General features: G+C 35.8%; 1 protein-coding gene across 7 annotated transcripts in view; it reads right to left on the reverse strand.

Moving 5' to 3' along the window:
* The window catches only part of LMNTD1 (lamin tail domain containing 1), a 510,701-nt gene that overhangs the window by 43,851 nt on the left and 445,893 nt on the right, over window positions 1-20,957 (reverse strand). For 2 of the 7 annotated variants that reach the window (XM_059185808.1, XM_059185806.1), the window contains exons 1-4: window positions 17,951-18,100; window positions 17,738-17,856; window positions 8,541-8,803; window positions 5,487-5,685 (exon numbers count right to left, since the gene is read on the reverse strand). In XM_059185808.1, the coding sequence (XP_059041791.1) occupies window positions 5,487-5,685; window positions 8,541-8,803; window positions 17,738-17,826 (551 nt within the window). In that variant the 5' untranslated portion in view covers window positions 17,827-17,856; window positions 17,951-18,100. Of the gene's footprint in view, window positions 1-5,486; window positions 5,686-8,540; window positions 8,804-17,737; window positions 17,859-17,950; window positions 18,101-20,957 lie in introns of those variants that run through there. The other 5 variants (XM_059185810.1, XM_059185811.1, XM_059185807.1 and 2 more) reach the window with 5 other exon arrangements.

Genomic DNA, 20,957 nt, shown 5'->3' on the forward strand with positions numbered 1-20,957 from the left:
TGATGGAAGACTGATAGCCACATGTAAAAGAATGAAATTGGACCCCTATGTCACAGCACATACAAAAATTACTCAAAATGGGATAAGAATTGAAAACATAAAGTCATAGGAGAAAAAAAGAGGGGGGAAATCTTGCTATTGGTATTCATAGTAATTTCTTAGGTACAGCACCAAAAGCACAGGCAACAAAAGTATATATAAATAAGGGGGATTACATTAAACTAAAAAACTTCTGCACAGAAAAGGAAATAGTTAACAAAATGAAAAGGCAACCCATAGAATGAGAAAAATATTTGTAATCCATATATCTGATAAGGGTTAATAGCCAAAATATATAAGGAATTCATACAGTTCTTCAGCAAAAAAGCAAATAACTTGATTAAAAAATAGCAAAGGACCACAATAGAAACTTTTAAAAAGAAATTCAAATGTTTAACAGGTATATGAAAAGGTGTTCAACAACACAAATTGCCAGAGAAATGAAATCAAAATCACAATATCACTTCATACTTGTTAGGATGGTTATTATCAAAAAGAAAAGATGGGGTGCCTGGGTGGCTCAGTCTGTTGAGCTTCTGCTTCAGCTCAGGTCACGGTCTCAGTGTCCTGGGATAGAGCCCTATGTTGGGCTCCCAGCTCAGTATGGAGGCTGCTGCTTCTGGTCCCTCTCCCCCCTGCTCGTGTGCTCTCTATTAAATTAATAAATAAAATCTTAAAAAAAAAAGGAAAAAAATATAAGTGCTGGGGAGGATGTGGAGAAAAAGGAACACTTGTACTGTTGGTGAGAATATAAATTAATAAGGCCATTATGGAAAACATATAGAAGTTCCTAAAAAAATTAAAAATATAACTATCATATGATCCAGCAGTCCCACTTCTGGATATATATCCAAATTAAATGAAATGAGGATCAGGAAGAGATACTGCACTCTCATGTTCATTGCAGCATTATTACAATAGTCAAAATATGGAAACCGCCTAAATGTCTTCAATAGATGAATGGGTATAGAAAATGTCACACACACACAGACACACACACACAGACACACAGACACACAGACACACACACACACACACTGAAATATTCAGTTTTTAAAAAGAAGGAAATCCTGACTTCAATATAGATATATGACAACATGGATAGAACTGGAGGACATTATGCTAAACAAAATAAGCATGATACAGAAAGAAATATTGTATGATCTTGATGGTGCTTGTTGCTCGGGACTGGGGGAGGCAGAAATGGGATTATGTGGTTCAAAGGGTACAAACTTGCAGTTAAGCAAAATGAGTAAGTTCTAGAGATCTAATGTACAACACAGTGACTATAGTTAATGATACTTGAAAATTGCTGAGAAGATAGATCTTAATGTTCTCACCACACACACCATAAAGATAATTATGTGAGGTAATGGATATGTTAACTAACTTAATGGCAATCCTTTCACAATATATAAGTATCAATTCATCATGTTGTACACCTTAAACTTACATGATATTATATGTCAATTACATCTTAACAAAAAACTAAAAAGACAAATAAAATAACTTATAAATTATATACATCATGTATATATGTATATATATACACACTATTTTTATGTCAATGATATATCAATAAAGCTGTTTAAAAACTGAAGAAAGAATTCATCACAAGCAGATCCTTATTATAGAAAGGAAGTTCTTTTTCAGGTAGTAGCAAAATTATAAGGGATGGAAACATGATTTACAAAAAAGAAATGCTGGAAAGCAGTGAAAACATATGAGGGTAAATATATAACATATTTTTCTTATATTTTAAATTTTTTCTAATAATTATTAAACAAAATATGGAGTTTGGGATTTATGACACATGTAGAAATAAAATATGTGATAGCAAAAACACAATGTATGGGGTGAAAGAAATGAATACTATTGAAAAGTCATACTATTTGTGAAGTGGTATAATATCATTTGAAGGTAGTCTGTGATAGGCTGAAGATATCCTACAAACCTTTTTTTTTTTTTTTAAGATTTTATTTATTTGACAGACAGAGATCACAAGTAGTTAGAGAGGCAGGCAGAGGAAGAGAGGAAGCAGCAGACTCCCTGAGGAGCAGAGAGCCTGATGCGGGGCTCGATCCCAGCACCCTGGGTTCATGACCCGAGCCGAAGGTAGAGGCTTAACCCACTGAGCCACCCAGGTGCCCCGATATCCTATAGACCTTAAAGGAACCACTAAAATAACAGAGTTATAGCTAATCAACCAACAATGGAAATAAAATAGAATCATTGATAATACTCAATTCAAAAGCATACAGAAAATGAGGAGAAAGACAATAGTTGGGGCAAATAGAAAACAAATATTAACAATTACTTTAAATGTAAACAGTTTAAATGCTCAAAAGACAGAGATTATTAGACTTGACGGAAGAACAAGTCTCAACTACATGCTACTTACAGAACATGCATTCTAAATATAAAGACACAAATAGATTAAAAGTAAAAGAATGGAAAAAGATTTACCATGCTAACAATAAGAAAAGGAAAGCTGAGATGGTTATATTAATATCAGTAGATTTCTGAACTAAGAATAATGCCATATAATATATAAATAATAAATAAATAATAATGCCAATAAAGAAGTTCATTTCATAATGATATAAAGATCAGTTCATTAAGAGGATATAACAATTTCAAATGTTTGTAAATCTAGTAACTGAACTTCAAAATATATAAAAGAAAAAAAACTGATAGAACTGCAAGGCAAAATCAGTAAATCCACAATTATAGTTGATTTTAACACCCCTTTCTCAAAAATTGATAGAACAAGTAGACATAAAAGCAGCAAAAAGACTGTAACTTAAGGCTAGCAACCAAATTTGACCTGAATGACATTTATAAAATACTCTACTCAACACCATCAGAATATAAATTCTTTGTAAGTTCACTCAGAACACTTACTAGGTTGGAAAATATCCTGACTGTAAAACAAGTCTTAATACCTTTAAAAGGACTCAAGTAGTGCAAAGTATATTTTTTGACCATTATAGAATTTAATTAAAAATTGATAATAAAAACATATCTGGAAAATCACTGTAACTTGCAAATTTGTCAACATTTGGGAACTTCTTATTACACAAAGATCAAAGAAGAAAGTAAGTGGAAATTAGAAAGTATTTTGAAATGAATGAAAATCCAACATATCAAATTTGTGGGATGCGACTAAAGCTGTACTTAGGGGAAATTTACTAAATGCTTATATTAGAAGAGAAAAGGGTATAAAGCCAATGATCTCACCTTGAGAGACTAGAGAAAGAAAAGGAAAGGAAACCTAAAGGAGGCAGAAGAAAGTAAACACATATCAGAATGGAAATCAATAAAATAGAAAAGAAAAACAAAAACCACAGAAAATCAATGAAACCAAACACTGGTTGTTTGAGAGGCTCAATAAACTGATGACTCTCTGGCAAGATTGATAAGGAAATGGATAGAAGACATACCTGACCAGTATCAGCAATTAGAAATGTGACATAACTACAGATACTAAAAGAATAATAAAGGAATATTATGAACAACTTTATGACAATGAATCTGACAAAGTAGTTGAAATGGACAAATTGTGTGAAAGACACAAATTAACCAAGAAGAAATAGATAACAAGAATATCATGATATCTATTTTCAAGAAATAAAATTTGTAGATTAAAAACCTTCCCCCAAAGAAACTCCAGGCCCAGAATGCTTCACTGATGAATTCTATAAAATATTTAAGAAAAAATTTACTTCTATATAAACTTAGCTAGAAAATGAAAAAGGAGGGTATATATCCCAACTCAGTCTATGAGGCAAGCTTTACCTTATGTCAAAGCAAATACATTACAGGAGAAGAAAACTTATAGATCAATACTTTTCACAAACACAGATGTAAATATTTGAAACAAAATTTTAACCAATAAAATTCAGTAATATATCAATATTAAAAGAATAAATATTATGATCAAAGGAGGTTTATTTTAAGTGTGTACGGTTGCTTTAACATTAAGAACCATATGATCTTTTTAGTAGATGCATAAAAAGCATTTGAGAAAAATCCAATATTCATTCATAATATTCATTGCCACAGTTCAACATTCTGAGTCATGATCCTGTTACTCCTTTGTTTGAAACTTTCCCGTTGCTTCCCATTACCTATTATAAAAATCAAATTCCTCATCCTGGTGTTCAAGGCTCCCTGTGATCACTGCCCAATCTTGGCCCCTAAAACTCTGTTATACCAATTTATGAACTGTCCAGGGGGGAATGCTATAAAGTGCCTTGTATCAACCTGATCCTAGCTTTTTCTGCCTCCTTCACTTTGTTTATGCTGCTCCTTTTCTCTATGCTGGCGGTTCTCAGCCTTGACTGTGCATTAGAATTACCATGGGATTAAAAAAAAAAATACAATGTTCAATTCTACCACTAGAAATTCTGACTCAAAGAGTCTAGGCTAGGGTCAGGACATTAAAAACCTCTCAGCTGATTCAACTTTGTAGGTACAATTGAGAACTAGTGCATATCCAAAATTTACTTATCTTTCTTAGATAATTCTACTTAACAACTCCTTCACAAAATCTTCCCAGATCATCCTCGACTGGGAGAAAATTCTCTAAATGCCTTGATACTTAATTTGTCTCTCTCAATCCTTTTACCTGCAGGTCTTCCTGGTCTGAGTGAAAGTTCTTAAAACCATATTCCCAAGTCTTTTTTTTTTTTTTTTTGAATTTTTGCTCCAAATAGATCATTCTTAACACAATGGTTAGATGTTGAGTGAATAATTTCTTATAGTGCTTTTAGATGGTTGAGAGAACACTTAATTATTCACTATAGTTGAATGGTAACAGTGGTTGATTTTAGGAAATCTGACCTAAGCGGAAAGCAGATTCCTTTATGTCTGACCTTTAAACTGGCTAGTAAGTCCTTTTAGCCCTCTCACGCTCTCTGTCGACATGTGTTTATTTCTAATAATTCACAATTCAATCTGTTGTTAAAGCAACAAGAAAAGCAGGATTAAGTAAATGTATAAACGAGTCAGCTCTTTTATTTTAGCTCTCATATCAACTTTCTTCTTGACCAATTCTTTTTGCCATAGATACCAACCACCATAAAAATGGATTAATTTTTCCTTCTATTTTGAACTTAAGCACCTAGTAGAAGAGAAAAAAAGACACTAAATCCATATGAGTGATTTGCCAATAACAAAAAATAGGGTTGACTTTATTGTAGGGATTATGTAGTGCTGTTTCCTCTGGCATCTTTGAAAAACCAGCATTCCTTGTTTGGTTCCCTAATAAATTACATTGATTTCTTATCATTGCTCAGAACATAAAAGAGTTATATTTCAATAAACTGCTTAAGGTTTTAGACGAAATCAGGAATGTAATATCAGATTAAAACTTCATTTCCTACTGAAGTAAAGTAGTTCCTATTCCAATAAAAGATGTTAAATAGTTCAAATAGAATATGTACCTGGATCTAGATTGGCCTACTTCTTCAAGAATCATAGAAAAGTGTTTCCAGGTTTTCTCTGCAGGGGATGAGTGTGAAAGAAGTTTCTTTGAATCACCAAACAAAGATAGGAAGTAATCTTCTCCTTCCCCAGTTACTGGTATCTCAGGAGCAAGGTATGGCAGAGCCTGTCTCTTTGTCATTATGGAGCTGTTGATTCCTTTCAAAGAAACCAAAGAGGAAAGAAACAAAGAGAAGTAAATAAAAGAACATTAAAAAAGAACACAAAGCCAGTATCTTTGTTCTTCGCTTCTACAAAATTATTTTCTTTATGCATTTTACTGTCACTTTCAAACTCAATGAGGATAATTAAAAGCTATACACCAAAGTCTATGAAATAACTAGTGATTATTTTTAGTGACACACAATTCCTAGAGATTATGTTAGTTATCTTAAATTATCAATAACATCATTAGCATAATGACTTTTATTTAATTTATTATTCCATTGTACTAGAAGCATCATAAGTTCTCAAGGAGGTAAATATTTGAGCGTCTCAAATTAGGACATGTTATGTATAAATACAACTTTATTTCATATTAGCCATCCTCCCAAATTACTACCCATAAATTAAAACTGCAAATGAACCCTTCCTACAAATAGTTAGTAATTTTGCTAGGTAAGGACTTGAATTTCCTCTAATCAACTAAAATAGTTTATTAGAAAGAGAGAGTAATGCTTAATCAGTCTCTTGGAAATTTGTTCTTTTAAAATTTTCACTACTAAGGTTTAAATACAAAATAGTTTTTATAATTTTGCATGGAAAGCAGCAGGCTAGATAAATCTAATGATGTGTCTGCAAAGAGTGAGTAACGCTATAGAGAGAGACCCTGATGATGTGGTTAGAACAATATGTCTTGGATTTTATCCCAGCTCTGCTGCTTAGTAAGCCAACTGATTTAAACTTTCTAATTCTCCATTTTCCTGAACATAAAATAATACAACCTTGTGTAAGGTAATGTGAGGATTGAAGAAAATGTAGATAACTGCCTAGTACAGTGTTTAGTTTTTAATAGGTGTTTAGTAAGTGACAGCAATTATTGTAGTTCACTACAATAGTGTAGTTCACTGTGTCCAAAATCATCAAAAGACTGAGACAATCTAGAGTTTGCTTCATATTCTTGTATCTTTAACAAAACCAAAGAAAGGTGAAAGATAGCAATGCATAAGCACATAGTTGCTAAAGAGGATCCCTCAAAATATTTTGTTTAGAAGAAATATTTGGAATTAAGTTAGTTCATTCCCAGTCATTTGAGTATTTACTTAATCCTTAAATTCCTTTGGGGAAGGAGATTATATAGTATTCTTTTTGATGGCCTATCTTGAGGGATGAAAACCTTTATATTGTAAAAAGGAAGAAGAAATTAATTTTAGTTCCAGTTGTTATTTCATCTAGAGGAACAAATGGAAAGGAATCAAAGGTAACAAGTTTCAGTGGATCCAGGCATTTATCTACAGAACCTGAACCTACAGTAACTGAAGAAGACTGCATATCCCAGCTCAACTCTCATCTTGCAAGGGGAAACCACTATAAGTTGTTTTTTCCCTAATATCTTGCACAGTTTAATCCAAATATAGAATATATATCATGATGGTACAGGGATAAAGAAGGAAAAATATTCTGTCCCTAGATGTAAGTTGGTATGGATTTTAGTCATTGCTAAAGGTCACTGTAATCTTAGGAGGCTTCTTTAAAAAGTGTATAGGCGTACAAACAATGAAGCATAGGGAATAATGGCAGTAGATCAAAATCCTACATAACACTGTGTCACAAGTTTAGCAAAATATCAGAAACAAAATGAAATATAGATAACCAACAGCCAGGCTTAAATATCTACGGAATAATAGGGGAAAATAGAGGCATCAAGTAGTCATGGGTGTGTTTATGCAACCAGTTTTGAAACTTGTTAACTGGTAATTACGATACAGACCCCAAATCTAGCGTATTCAATGAGGAGGAGGTGCTTACAGATATATTCATATTCATGACTAATTTTTATTTAGTACTTCCTATATGCTAGGTGATTTTCATACATATCTTATTTAATCATTAGACCAGCCCTGTGAAGTTGATATTTTAATCCCTACTTTGCACTTGTAGGTGTAATTGGACTCAGGAACACCTAACCTATTATCTCACAGTGTAGAAATATCCTTTAGACAAGTCCTCTGTTTCCAAGACCATGATGTTTTCAGTAAAATATGATAACATTCCCTTGAAGTTCCCTAACAACATGAGGAACACACTGTGGATATTGCTGAGTGCATTGCTTACACTGTTGGCAACTGTAGAACCTGAATTTTTCCTATTGTAGTACTGTTTTCATTTTCTTCTCCTCCAAATTTATTAATGTTCTATCTTTCCACCATTTTTCTTACCATTTATTTCGTTTCTTTGTTATATGTCTGTTTTATCCTTACTTAAGCTATAAGTCTCCTAGTGGCACAAATACATAAGACATTGCTTAAATCTTTCTGGCAGTGTTCAGAAGAAGGGGAGTTAATGCTATACATTAGAATTTTTATCTAGCAATTCTAGAGCATCTAAACCATCAACCCATAAATGATTGTGACAATTAAAGATATTTTAATCATGGGGATGATACATTTGGCCACATACATTTATATTCCCTGAATATGACTAAGTGTTAGGATCAATATTGAGCATAATCAAATTACTCTGCATATGACATTAAGAAATCTGTGTTATTAGAATTCATTCTGACTTCTAGGCATATAAAAATCTATTAAACTACATGATTTAAAAATAATCTTAAAAAAATTGGTATGGGGCCCCTGGGTGAATCAGCAAGTTAAAGCCTCTGCCTTCGGCTCAGGTCATGATCCCAGGGTCCTGGAATCGAGTCCCGCATTGGGCTCTCTGCCCGGCAGGGAGCCTGCTTCCTCCTCTCTCTCTCTTTCTCTGCCTGCCTCTCTGCCTGCTTGTGATCTCTGTCTGTCAAATAAATGAGTGAAATCTTAAAAAAAAAAAAAATCAGTACATGTTTTGCTTACCCAAGCTGTTTTCTGATCTGGAAAGTCCCACTCCTGTAGTTTTAGGAGTCTTCTGCCCAGTTGTTGATACAGTTAGTCCACTAAAGTGAGGGCTAGACAGAGTGTAATCAAGAGGCATTTCGTAGGATAATGACCATGGAAATGACAATGCTGGATCTGAATTGGCTGTCGGAAAAAAATGTGCTAAAGATCGCTGTGTCATTAGGAGACTGTCTTGGGTATCTTTTCTTCTGTGTACAAAAATTAGTACAATAAGTGAGAAACTAAAAATGAATAGACATGAACATAAGAATCATGAACTATGATTATTAACCAGAGTTCTTCTTTTCAAAGGACTTATGTATCTACATAAGCATAAGGACATCTTATAGTTGTAGTTTTAACAATCTAAATAAGATGCATGAATGTTAAGAAATGCTTTTATCTACTCTTTTAACTAAAAATCAGTCAATCAGGGTGCCTGCGCTTCTCAGCTGATTTAGTATCTGCCTTCAGCTCAGGTCATGATCTTGGGGTCCTGGGATTGAGTCCCACACTGAAGCCTACTCAGGGGTAGTCTGACTCTCCTTCTGTGCTCCCTTTCCCTCTGTTCTCTCTTGTGCTCTCTCTCAAGGAAAGTAATAAAATATTTATTTAAAAAATAAAAATAAAAAATAAATATCCATCAACTGTTGCTGTAGATGATTTTGAAAAAGGCTAAAAGTAGAAAGAAGAAAAGAAAAATCACCAAAATGCTACCAACCAAAAATTTTACCAAAAAAATCACAAAATGCTACCAACCATTTCATTCAGGTTTCTGTTTAATGTTATGTTAGTCACCATACAGTAAATCATTAGTTTTTGATGTAGTATTCAATGATTCATTATTTGTGTATAACACCCAGTGCTCATTATAACACGTACCCTCCTTAATACCCATCACCCTAAACTCTTCCCCCCAAACCCCTCCCCTCTGAAACCCTCAGATTGTTTCCTGGGGTCCATAGTCTCTCATGGTTCATTCCCCCTCTGATTTCCCCCCCCTTCAGTTTTCCCTTCCTTCCCCTAATGTCCTCCATGTTATTCCTTAAGTTCCACATATGAGTGAAATGATGTGATAATTGACTTATGTCACTTAGCATAATCTCCTCTGGTTCCATCCATATCAATGCAAATGGTAGGTATTCATCCCTTCCAATGGTTGAGTGTAATTTCATTGTATATATGAACCATATCTTCTTTATTCATTCATCCAGTGAAGAACATCTTGGCTTCTTCCATAGTTTGGCTATTGTGGACATTGCTGCTATAAACATTTGGGTGCACGTGCCCCTTTGGACCACCACGTTTGTATCTTTAGGATATATACCCAGTAGTGCAATTGCTGGGTCATAGGGTAGCTCTATTTTCAGTTTTTTGAGGACCCTCCACACTGTTTTCCAGAGTGGTTGCACCAGCTTGCATTCCCACCAACAGTGTAGGAGGGTTCCCCTCTCTCCACATCCTCGCCAGCATCTGTCATTTCCTGACTTGTTAATTTTAGCCATTCTGATTGGTGTGAAGTGGTATCTCATTGTGGTTTTGACTTGTATTTCCCTGATGCTGAGTGATGTGGAGCACGTTTTCATGTGTCTATTGGCCATCTGGATGTCTTCTTTGCAGAAATGTCTGTTCATGTCCTCTGTGCATTTCTTGATTGGATTATTTGTTCTTTGGATGTCTTCTGTCCAATTTTTAACCGGATTATTTGTTTTTTGGGTTTGAGTTTGACAAGTTCTTTATAGATCTTGGATACCAGCCCTTTATCTGTAATGTCATTTGTGAATGTCTCCTCTCACTCCATGGGTTGCCTCTTTGTTTTGTTGACTATTTCTTTTGCTGTGCAGAAGCTTTTTATCTTGATGAAGTACCAAAAGTTCATTTTTGCTTTTGTTTCCCTTGCTTTTGGTAACGTGAAAGAAGTTGCTATGGCAGAGGTCAAAGAAGTTACTGCCTATGTTCTCCTCTAGGATTTTGATGGATTCCTGTATCACCCTCAGGTCTCTCATCCACTTTGAGTTTATCTTTGTGTATGGTGTAAGTGGATGGTCCATTGTCATTCCTCTGTCTGTGGCAGTTCAATTTTCCCAGCACCTATTATTGAAGAGATTTTTTTTTTCTTTTTAAAAGATTTAATTCATTTACTTGACAGAGAGAGGGAATGCAAGCAAGGAAATACTAAGAAGGAGAAGCAGGCTTCCCACTGAACAGGGAGCCCGATGTAGGGCTCAATCCCAGGACTCTGGGATCATGACCTGAGCTGAAAGCAGACGTTCAATGACTGAGCCACCCAGGTGCCCTGAGACTATCTTTTTTCCATTAGATATTCTTTCCTTCTTCGTCAAAGATTAGTTGACCATAGAGTCAAGTGTTGATTTCTGGGCTTTCTATTCTGTCCCATTGTTCCGTGTTCATTTTTGTGCCAGTCCCATGCTGTCTTGACGATCACAGCTTCGTAAAATAGCTTGAAGTCAAGCATTGTGATGACCCCAACTTTGGTTTTCTTTTATAACACTCCCCTGGCTATTTGGGGTCTTTTCTGGTTCTGTACAAATTTTAGGATTGTTTCTTCAGCTCTGTGAAAAATGTTGATGGTATTTTGATAGGGATTGCTTTGAAAGTGTAGATTTCTCTGAAAAGGATAGACATTTTAGCAATGTTTATTCTTCCAGTCCATGAGCATGGAATGTTTCTCCATCTGTGTCTTCCTCAATTTCTTTCATAAAAAGTTCTAGAGTACAGATTCTTTACCTCTTTGGTTAGGTTTATTCCAGGATATCTTATGGTTTTTGGTCCTATTGTAAATGAAATCGACTCCTTAATTTTTCTTTCCACAGTTACATTGTTAGTGTATAGGAAAGCAACTGATTTCTGTGCATTGATTTTGTATCCTGCTACATTACTGAATTGCTGTATGAGTTCCAGTAATTTTGGAGTCTTTTGGGTTTTCCACATAAAGTGTCATGTCATCTATGAGGGAGAGAGTTTGACTTCTTCTTTGCCAATTTGGATTCCTTTATTTCCTTTTGTTCTCTGACGGTTGATGCTAGGACTTCTAGTACTATATTGAACAATAGTGGTGAGAGTGGGGATTTCTGTCATGTTTCTGACCTTAAGGGAAAAGCTGTCAGCTTTTCCCCATTGAGAATGATATTTGCTGTGGGCTTTTCATAGATGGTTTTTATGAAATTGAGGTATATTCCCTCTATCCCTATACTCTAAAGAGTTTTAATCAATAAAAGATGCAGTATTTTGTCAAATGATTTTTCTGCATCAATTTGAGAGGATCATATGGTTCTTGTCTTTTTTTTTTTTTTTTTAATGTGCTCTAGCATGTTGATTGATTTACGAATGTTGAACCACCCTTGTCCCCCAGGAACAAATCCCACCTGGTCGTGATGGATAATCCTTTTAATGTATTGTTGGATTCTATCGGCTAAGATCTTATTATTTTGTACCCATTTCATCATCAGGGATATCTGTCTGTAATTCTCCTTCTTATGGTGTCTTTGCCTGGTTTTGAAATCAGGGTAATGCTGGCCTCATAGAATGAGTTTGGAAGTTTCCCTTCTGTTTCTATCTTTTGAAACAGCCTCAGAAAAATAGGTATTATTTCATCCTTAAATGTTTGATAAGATTCCCCTGGGAAGCCTCTGGCCCTGGACTCTTGTTTTTAGGAGGTTTTTTGTTTGTTTGTTTGTTTTAACTGCTTCAGTTTCATCACTCTTTATTGGCCTATTCAGATTGTCTATTTCTTTCTGTTTCAGTCTTGGTAATTTATAAGTTTCCAGAAAGGAATGTATTTCTTCCAGGTTGCTTAATTTGTTGGCATATAGTTGCTGGTAATTTCCAATAATTGTTTCTATTTCCTTGGTGTTAGTCATGAACTCTCCCCTTTCATTCATGATTTTATTAATTTGGGTCCTCTCTCTTCTTAGTAAGTCTTTCCAGAATTTTATCTTATTAATTCTTTCAAAGAAGCAGCTTATAGTTTCATTGGTCTGCTCTACTGTTTTTCTGATTTGTATTTCATTGCTCTCTGCTCTAATCTTTATTACTTCTCTTCTCCTGCTTGGTTTAGGTTTTATTCGCTATTCTTTCTCCAAGTCCTTTAGGTGTAAGGTTAGCTTGTGCATTCTGGATTTTTCTACTTTTTTGAGTGAGGCTTGGATGGCTATTTCTCCCTTAGGACTGCCTTTCCAGTAACCGATAGATATTGATCAATGTGTTTTCATTCTAATTGGTTTCCATGAATTGTTTAAGTTCTTTTTTAATTTCCTGGTTGAACCAAACATTCTTCAGCAGGATGGTCTTTAACTTCCATGTGTTTGAATTCCTTCCAATTTTTTTCTTATGATTGAGTGCCAGTTTCAAAACACTATGGTCTGAAAATACACGGGGAATAATTTCAGTCTTTTGGTATTGGTTGAGACCTGATTTGTGACACAATATATTGTCTATTCCAGAGAAAGTTCCATGTGCATTTGGGAAGAATGAGTATTCTGTTGTTTAGGGTGGAATGTTCTATATGTATCTATGAGGTCCATCTGGTCCAATGTGTCATTCAGAGCTCGTTTCTTTGTTGATCTTCTGCTTAGATAAATCTGTCCATTGCTGAGAGTGGAGTGTTAAGACATCCTACTATTAAAGTATTATTATCAATATAATTCTTTATTTTGGTTAATAGTTGGCTTATGTATTCGGCTGTTCCCATGTTGGGGGGATAGATATTTATAATTGTTAGATCTTGTGGGACAGACCCTTTAAGTGTGATATACTGTCCCTCTACATCTTTTACTACAGTCTTTAGCTTAAAATATAATTTTTCTGATGTTCTGAATCCCTTGACTTTCAACCGTAAGTGTCTTTATATTCAAAATGAGTCTCTTGTAGACAGCATCTGGATGGGTGATGCATTTTATCTAATTTGCAACCCTGTGATATTCCTCCCTCCATATGTAAGAAATCTCTTCCCCCTAGCTGCTCTCAGAATAGCTTCACTGGGTCTAAGATTTGCAGGTTTTACCTCCTATATGCTGGGATGTTTTTCTGTTCTTATTGATCTCGGGAAGGGTCCTCTCTACCTCTTGGACACAAATGCTTGTTTACTTCCCCAGATTTGGGATGTTTTTAGCTACAAGTTGTTTAAATATGCCTTCTAGTACTTTCTCTCTCTCCATCCCCTCAGGGATCCCATTAATTCTGATATTGCAATGCTTCATGACATCACTGATCTCTTTTAAGTCTGTTCTCCTATGCTTCTAGCTGTTTATTCTAGGCCTCCTCAGCTTCCTTCCTTTATATTATCTTATCTTCTAGCTCACTAATTCATTCTTCTGCCTCATTACGCTGGCTGTCAGGATATACAATTTAGACTGCATCTCGTTCATAGTATTTTTAAGTTTGGCCCGATTAGATCTCATTTCTGCCCTTAGAGATTCTATATTGTCACTAATATTTCTCTTAAGCCTAGATATTGACTTCCTAATTGCTATTCTGAAGTCTATCTCTGACATCTTGGTTTTATTCATAACCATTAGGTCTGTGGCAGAGACCACAGTCTCTTTTTTCTTTGTTGGAGGTTCCTCCTCCTACTAACTCTGTGGAGGGGTGGTTGAGAGAATACACAGAGTCCAAAGTATTAACCATGATGTAAGCAAGATGCACCCATTTTATGCAGACCCTAGTGTTGTCTTCCTCTTGTTCTTCCACTCTGTCTTCTGGGGGAAGGGCCTGCCATGCTATTACTCAGGCAACCCTACTTGGGGAGAGATGCCCTGTCCCTGTCTAGGGGTTGGCCTCAATGGAAACCATTTTTTTTTAGCTTTTGTTCTCTAGTGGTTTTCTGCATCTCTCCTGAGAGCCAGAGCAAAAATAGTCACACCCAAAACTCTGTCCAAGAGGAGACAAGTCATAGTCTGCTCTTCACTGAACCCTTCAAGATACAGTCTCTGTTTCTGTAGGTGCTACTAAAAAAGGCAGACTCCTGCAGTGGTGTGTGTCCACAGCATATCTCCCAGAAGTCAACCCCAGGGTTGGGGCATGTCTCTGCCTTTTGGGCTTCTAAAACTGTGAGTGTCTAGGTTCATGTGTGTGCACCTGCAGTTCCTGGGTCCTGTGTGGGGCCTTCTCTCTGCAAATTTGTGCCTGGTTCCCATTGTAGGATCCTCTTGTGCTCCAGTGTTATATCACTTTCGAGGCACCAGCTTATGACAGCTCCTTCCCCCTTCTGTTTATCCTCTGATATCTGCCTGCAGATTCATGACTCCATCCTTCACACCTTGCAACCTGCAGAGATTTTCTCGTTGTAGAGATCCAGATAGATATTCTTACCTCTCAGGCTGATTTCTTGGGTGTTCAGAATGGTTTGGTAGATAGATAGCTAAATTCAGGGGACCAGCTGAAATAGGGTCCCTTATTCCTCCACTATCTTGCCTCCTCCACTCCATTCCAGTGTTTCTAACATTTTTTTTTACTCAAAATTGAGACTCTAGAAACCATTTATATACCACTTTTATTACTTACTATATATTTCCCTTTCCATTAACTAAAAAAATGGTTATAATTCCTGCTTAATATATTATTGTTTAGTAAACATTTTCCTTTAATTCCTGCTAACTGATTTTCCTATACTTATAAAAATTCCAGTTAATGTCTACTTTCAAATATATTCTGAAAATTAATTAAATACAGTATACATGTATATATGTCTGTGCATGTGTGTACGTGTGTGTGTATGTGTGTATATGTATGTTGAGGGGAATATAGAAAAGGAAGAAAACAGACTTAATTTCTAGGTATTATTTTTATAATTAAATCTGACTACAAACACAGGTTTTTATTTCTTTGTTTTTCAAAAACATAAAAACATCTGTTAACTAGTGTGTATTTAAACAAAGCCTCTAAACTACAACACAATAATTTTACAAGTAACGTAATATTCCCATGGCTTGGCTCATGAAAAGATTTATGACAACTCCATTTTATGAGTCACATTGAGACTTAGTTCCCTTAAAGCAATCTGTGTGTATGTGTATGTATATGTGTATTTAACAATTGAATTGTAAACAAAGTCCTGGGGTCCAAAATCCTCTAGCTTTTTGAAAAACTGGATAAATGGCCAGTTCATGCACCCCGTTATTGTGGGCCACTTATTTATCCTCTGTAAGTCAAGAGCTAAGAATTTTGCCTCCATGGCTTATTTCTATTTTGGTTCTTTATTTTACAGAGTTATTATAAAGATATTTTAGCAAGTCCTCTGGTTTGTTGTTTGTTTTTGTTTTCCAAATATTTCTATAAGGGAACAAGAGCATGAAGTACCCAAATCTGCCAAAGTGTTGTCAGTCTTAATCTCTTTGTTTACTAGGAGGTATTCATAATCATTTTGTTCTACAATTTGTAAATTCCTTCATCAGAAGTATTATTATCTGGAGAGCTTTGTACTCAAAACTAGACTTCTCTAAATGTACCTCTCAGAGGGCACAGACATCTCAGGCTTTTTTTTTTTAAATATAAATAAATGGCACTGGCTTGAAAATTCTACTACGAGGCCAGTATATATAAAGCTTGAGCATTAGCTATTCTGCTGACACCTAAGCACTCATCTTTGTCAGAAAACCTCTAACCCATGAAAATATACTCTGGAGTAGGATGTGGTAGTTTGTGGAAAGGAGACTAAGAAGTAGATTGTCAAGTTACAATATTTCATCTCTGTCCAACCTGAGACAGAATCATATGACATGATTTCTGCCTGACACTAACATAAGCAGAAAATGTACTTTTCTTTTCAAAGTTCCTTACATCTGGGTTTCATTATAAACTGGCTATATCTTTTCAGCATGTTCATTTTAAAAGCTCCAAAGTTTTTTTCTTCCTCCAGTAAAATAATACCATTTCCAAATAATTTAATTCCACAGAAGATTCCTAATAAGCCTTTGCAAATGTTGTGATTAAAGAAATCTGGCTTAGGGCCACAAAGTGTTCTTATATTTGTGGCTGAATAAGATTTTTTAAAGATTTTATTTATTTATTTGACACAGGGAGAGATATCACAAGTAGGCAAAGAGGCAGGCAGAGAGAGAGAGGGAGAAGCAAGCTTCCTGCTGAGCAGAGAGCCTGATGTGGGGTTCAATCACAGGATCCTAAGATCATGACCTGAGCTGAAGGCAGAGGCTTAACCTACTGAGCCATACAGGCACCCCTGAAAAAGAAATTTCTAATGGTTGCACACACCTCTGAAAGAGGTGAGACATTTAACAAGAGACATATGTGATGTACCCCATTGTCTAAACTCTGCACTCACTATCCTTTAACAGTTCTTTTGGAAGATGAGAGATTTGTCCTAGTGCTTAGTTAGCTTGCCCTCTATCATACGGAATTTTGTAAGTCTTCTTACATTTTGTTTCCTCTGTAATTGATTAAGTACTACTCCAGAGGTAGTTATAGAAGTTCAATTCCCACATTTCAGTGTTATTTTGGGAGATGCTACATTGGTAATTCTGACAACAATCATTTCTCAGATGACCTCTAAGAACAAATATTTTAAAAATGAACTTATCAGTAAATGCAGGACATGTAGGTACAAAATAACTAGCTTTAAATTGGGTATATTCAATACTAGAGGTCATTTAAAAAAAATTGGAAAACCCATGCTCATGTTTTTATTGATAGAATGATTCATACTAGTAGTAAAAATAGGGACTTGTAGTTTTTTTTTGTTTTTGTTTTTGTTTTTTTTGGTTATTGTTATTGTTTTTGTTTTTCTTTTTGGGGGTAGCAAGGGAGTTGTAGTTTTTATTCAAAGTCTTCACAGGCATTTCCAAAAAACACAATTCTCTAGCAATTCTTTGTCTCAAAGGTTAGTAAAAGAGTTTTAAAGAAATTGTCTGTCAATTGCCTTAACATGTTAAGTTCTGAAATCTCAACCATGTCTTATATGACAGAGATCTGTCCAGGTGAATTTTTGCATTATTCAAGGACTCAACTTCATAAAACTGGGGTTAAAAAAATAGTTGTACATTATAGTTAATTAATTTTAGAAGATATTCTAAATCAATGGAATCAACTAGAATCAATTCTAGTTACAGCTACTTAAAATAAGATGTTTTGAAACAAGAGGTCAAGTACTCTATCATTATCCTCTAAATCTCAGATCCTCCTCTCATTTGTGCCATTCTTACTGTGTTTGATTCTTCATTTTATCTTCCTGCTCATGAAGTTCATTCTGCAGGGCCACCAAAGTTTTCTGACTGGCTTGCATGCCTTTCATCTTGGCTAGGAGAAAATTCTCTTTTCTTTCCTGGGGAAACAAGTCACGATACTAGTAATAAATATAGTTGAAGTTCAAGGTAGATTTTTTTTTTTCAAGTGACCTCAGCTGTTAATCTAACTACCTCAAGCCATCTGCCAGATCTAATAATTTCTTTCCCAAGCTGGTGCCAGAACCAGGTTTCTAAAGTAAGTATGTAAGCACTGACAGAGCCAATACTAGTACTGGTTAATCATATTATTCAAATCAAGGTGAAGGTGTGTGGCCTTCACTGGAAGCAGCTCAAGAAACAAGGTGGCAACCCAGCACAGATACCTTTATGACTATAACCTTCACATCTGGCCAACACTGCCTGTTAGAACACTGTGAGGTAATGTCTCCATGGTTACAAAGTTCCAGTCTCTGAGCAATTATGTTGACACTGCACCTGGTTTGTAGTTTGCAGACATTGAATATGGTAACTTGTTTTTAGGAGAGTCAGACAAATTTTGCCACCAAAATATTCAATAATCTATTTTGGATTTATGAGGCTCAAAGCTAGTATGTAAATATTTGGAGCTTTAGTCACTGTTTTTAATTGTTTTTTTGATTTTTGTTTTGTTCTGACAAATGCTCTTTGAACACATGGAAATAGCCAAGTAGCAGTAACAGAAAACTTGTGTACTTTTCAGGCAGAAAGAAAGCTATTGGTAGAAGTAGTGAAATCAAAGCCAGGAGATTTACATTCTTCTAGTTATGCCAGCAGTATGATTTAGAAGAAATCAGTTGGTTCAGATTCTAACCTTGAATAAAAGATTCACAATATTTTATGGTAATGATGGTATAAGAATAAAATTAACACTGTACACAGTTTTAAGATATATTAGCAATATGATTACTGGATGAGTAAATTCATTCAATAAATATTTAAATGAACATCTATTCTGTACCAAGAATAAATAGTTCTTGCTTCAAGGAATAATGATAAGATATCTTCCAATAAGGATTAGAAAATGGCTTCCATCATGGAATGATGAGCATTATTTAATAAAAAGGACAATGAGCAAAGTAACTGTTTTAATAAGAGAAAACGATTTCTTGGGGACCCTGTGAAATAGTGGAATGGGAGGATCCTAAACTCACCTTGTCACACAGATACTCTTAGATAACAACCACATCAATATAACTAACCCAGAAAATGATCTGAAGACTGGCATAATAGACTCACTACAGTTAACTGTAGAAAGGAGGCCACATGAGAAAATGGTGAAAGGATGGAGCTCCAGCTGGGAAAAAACCTAACTTGAGAGTCTAACCACAAAGACTGGAGGGACACCACAAACAGAGGAAAGGGAGAGGAACATGTCCCACACCAGGCATCCTAGACATGCAGGACCTACACTGGGAAGATGAGTCCCCATAACATTTGGTTTTGAAAATGAGAGAGCTTAACATTGTGAGGTTTTTTTTTTTTTCCCCCACAGATTTTATTTATTTATTTGACAGACAGAGATCACAAATAAGCAGAGAGGCAGGCAAAAAGAGAGAGGAAGGGAATGGCCCTCCTTGCTGAGCAGAGAGCAGAGAGGACCCTGGGATCATGACCTGAGTCGAAGGCAGAAGCTTTAACCCAGTGAACCACCCAGGTGCCCCAACTTTGTGAGTTTTTACAGTCATTGGGGCTTAACACTAGGAACTTTTAAAAATTAGTGGGATCAGCTCCAGGAGGGCTAGAGGGTGAGAGAAAATAGTCTCTACCCTTAAAGAGACAGCACACACATAACACTGCCAAGATAGAGCATATAAGTAGCAGTTTGAAAATCACCTGGATATTTATTTATTAATCTCAAAATGTGTGCTAGAGGGGTAGACATCTTTAAGAAATTTCTCTAAGAACAAAAGAGCTGGTGGGCACCCTTCCCCCATTTATACCCAGCCTAGATACCCAGACGTATGTGGGAATAAACATGAACACTTGCTACTTAGCCCAGGTTTTATTCTGCAAGCAGATGGGCACTTTTTCTAACACCTGTGTGCTCTGCCTCCACATGCTCCTGCACACCGTCCCATTCAACCTGCCTCAATCCTTCCAAAGCTACACCTGATGCATTTTATTCTGCAAGCAGCCCTGACAGTGGCTAACACCACTCCAAAGTGACTCTTGCTCTGGTGAGAAGGGAAGATAATCACACACACACCAGTTCCACTGAAGCCCCAGAAATGGGCTGGGGAGGAAATGTGATGTGACTGCTGGCTCAGCCCACCAACAAAAACCTCACAGGGGGCAGCACAAAGAGAGGGCTCTGGGAGTTGTCACTGCAACCCAAAAAGACAGACTCAGGACAGATATCTGGCCTGATAGCAAGTCTCATTCTCAAAAAAAAAAAACAAAAAAAGAAAGGAAAAGAAAAGAAAAGCCACTCAGGAGACAATGCAGGGACAGTGTCCTGCAGGTCTGCAGGTAGGTGTGGCCACAATTCATAGTATTCATAGTTCTAGCAAACAGGATGATGGCATGCATCTGGTCTGACACAACTACAAGCCTAAAGTCACCCCAGACTGGACCTATAATAGTACAGATGCTGAATCCTGCTCACAAGAAAGATGGCTTTGCAACTGATTGGACTGAAGGCAAATGTGGCTCAACCACAATGGAAGTGTGCATGCAACAAACATAGGAGACATCTCTCAAGTGCCAGGTTCTGGTGTACAAGGAACATTGCACTATGGGGCACAACAGGAACTCTTCTTCATAGGTTTACTACTTTTAAGAGCAGGAGATGTAGTTGGCTTTCTTAATACATAGAAACAAACACAGAGAATTAGACAAAGTGAGACAGAGGAATATATCCCAAAGGAAAGATCAGGACAAAATCACAACAAAATGATTTGGAGACGAGCAAGATGCTTCTTAAAGAATTCAAAGTACTAGTCATAAAGATACTAATTGGATGTGAGAAAAGACTGGAGGATCTCAATGAGATCTTAAACAAAGAGAAAAAAAAAAAAGAACCAATCAATGATGTAGAATTCAACTGCTAAAATTAAAAGTACACTGGAGGGAATCAATAGTAGAGCAGAAAAGGCAGAAAAATGAATCAGTCAGCTGGAAGACAGAATAATAGAAAGCAAAGCCACTGAAAAACAAAAAG

The sequence above is a fragment of the Mustela lutreola genome, chromosome 8 (assembly GCF_030435805.1).
Source record: "Mustela lutreola isolate mMusLut2 chromosome 8, mMusLut2.pri, whole genome shotgun sequence".
Taxonomy (NCBI): Eukaryota; Metazoa; Chordata; class Mammalia; order Carnivora; family Mustelidae; genus Mustela; species Mustela lutreola.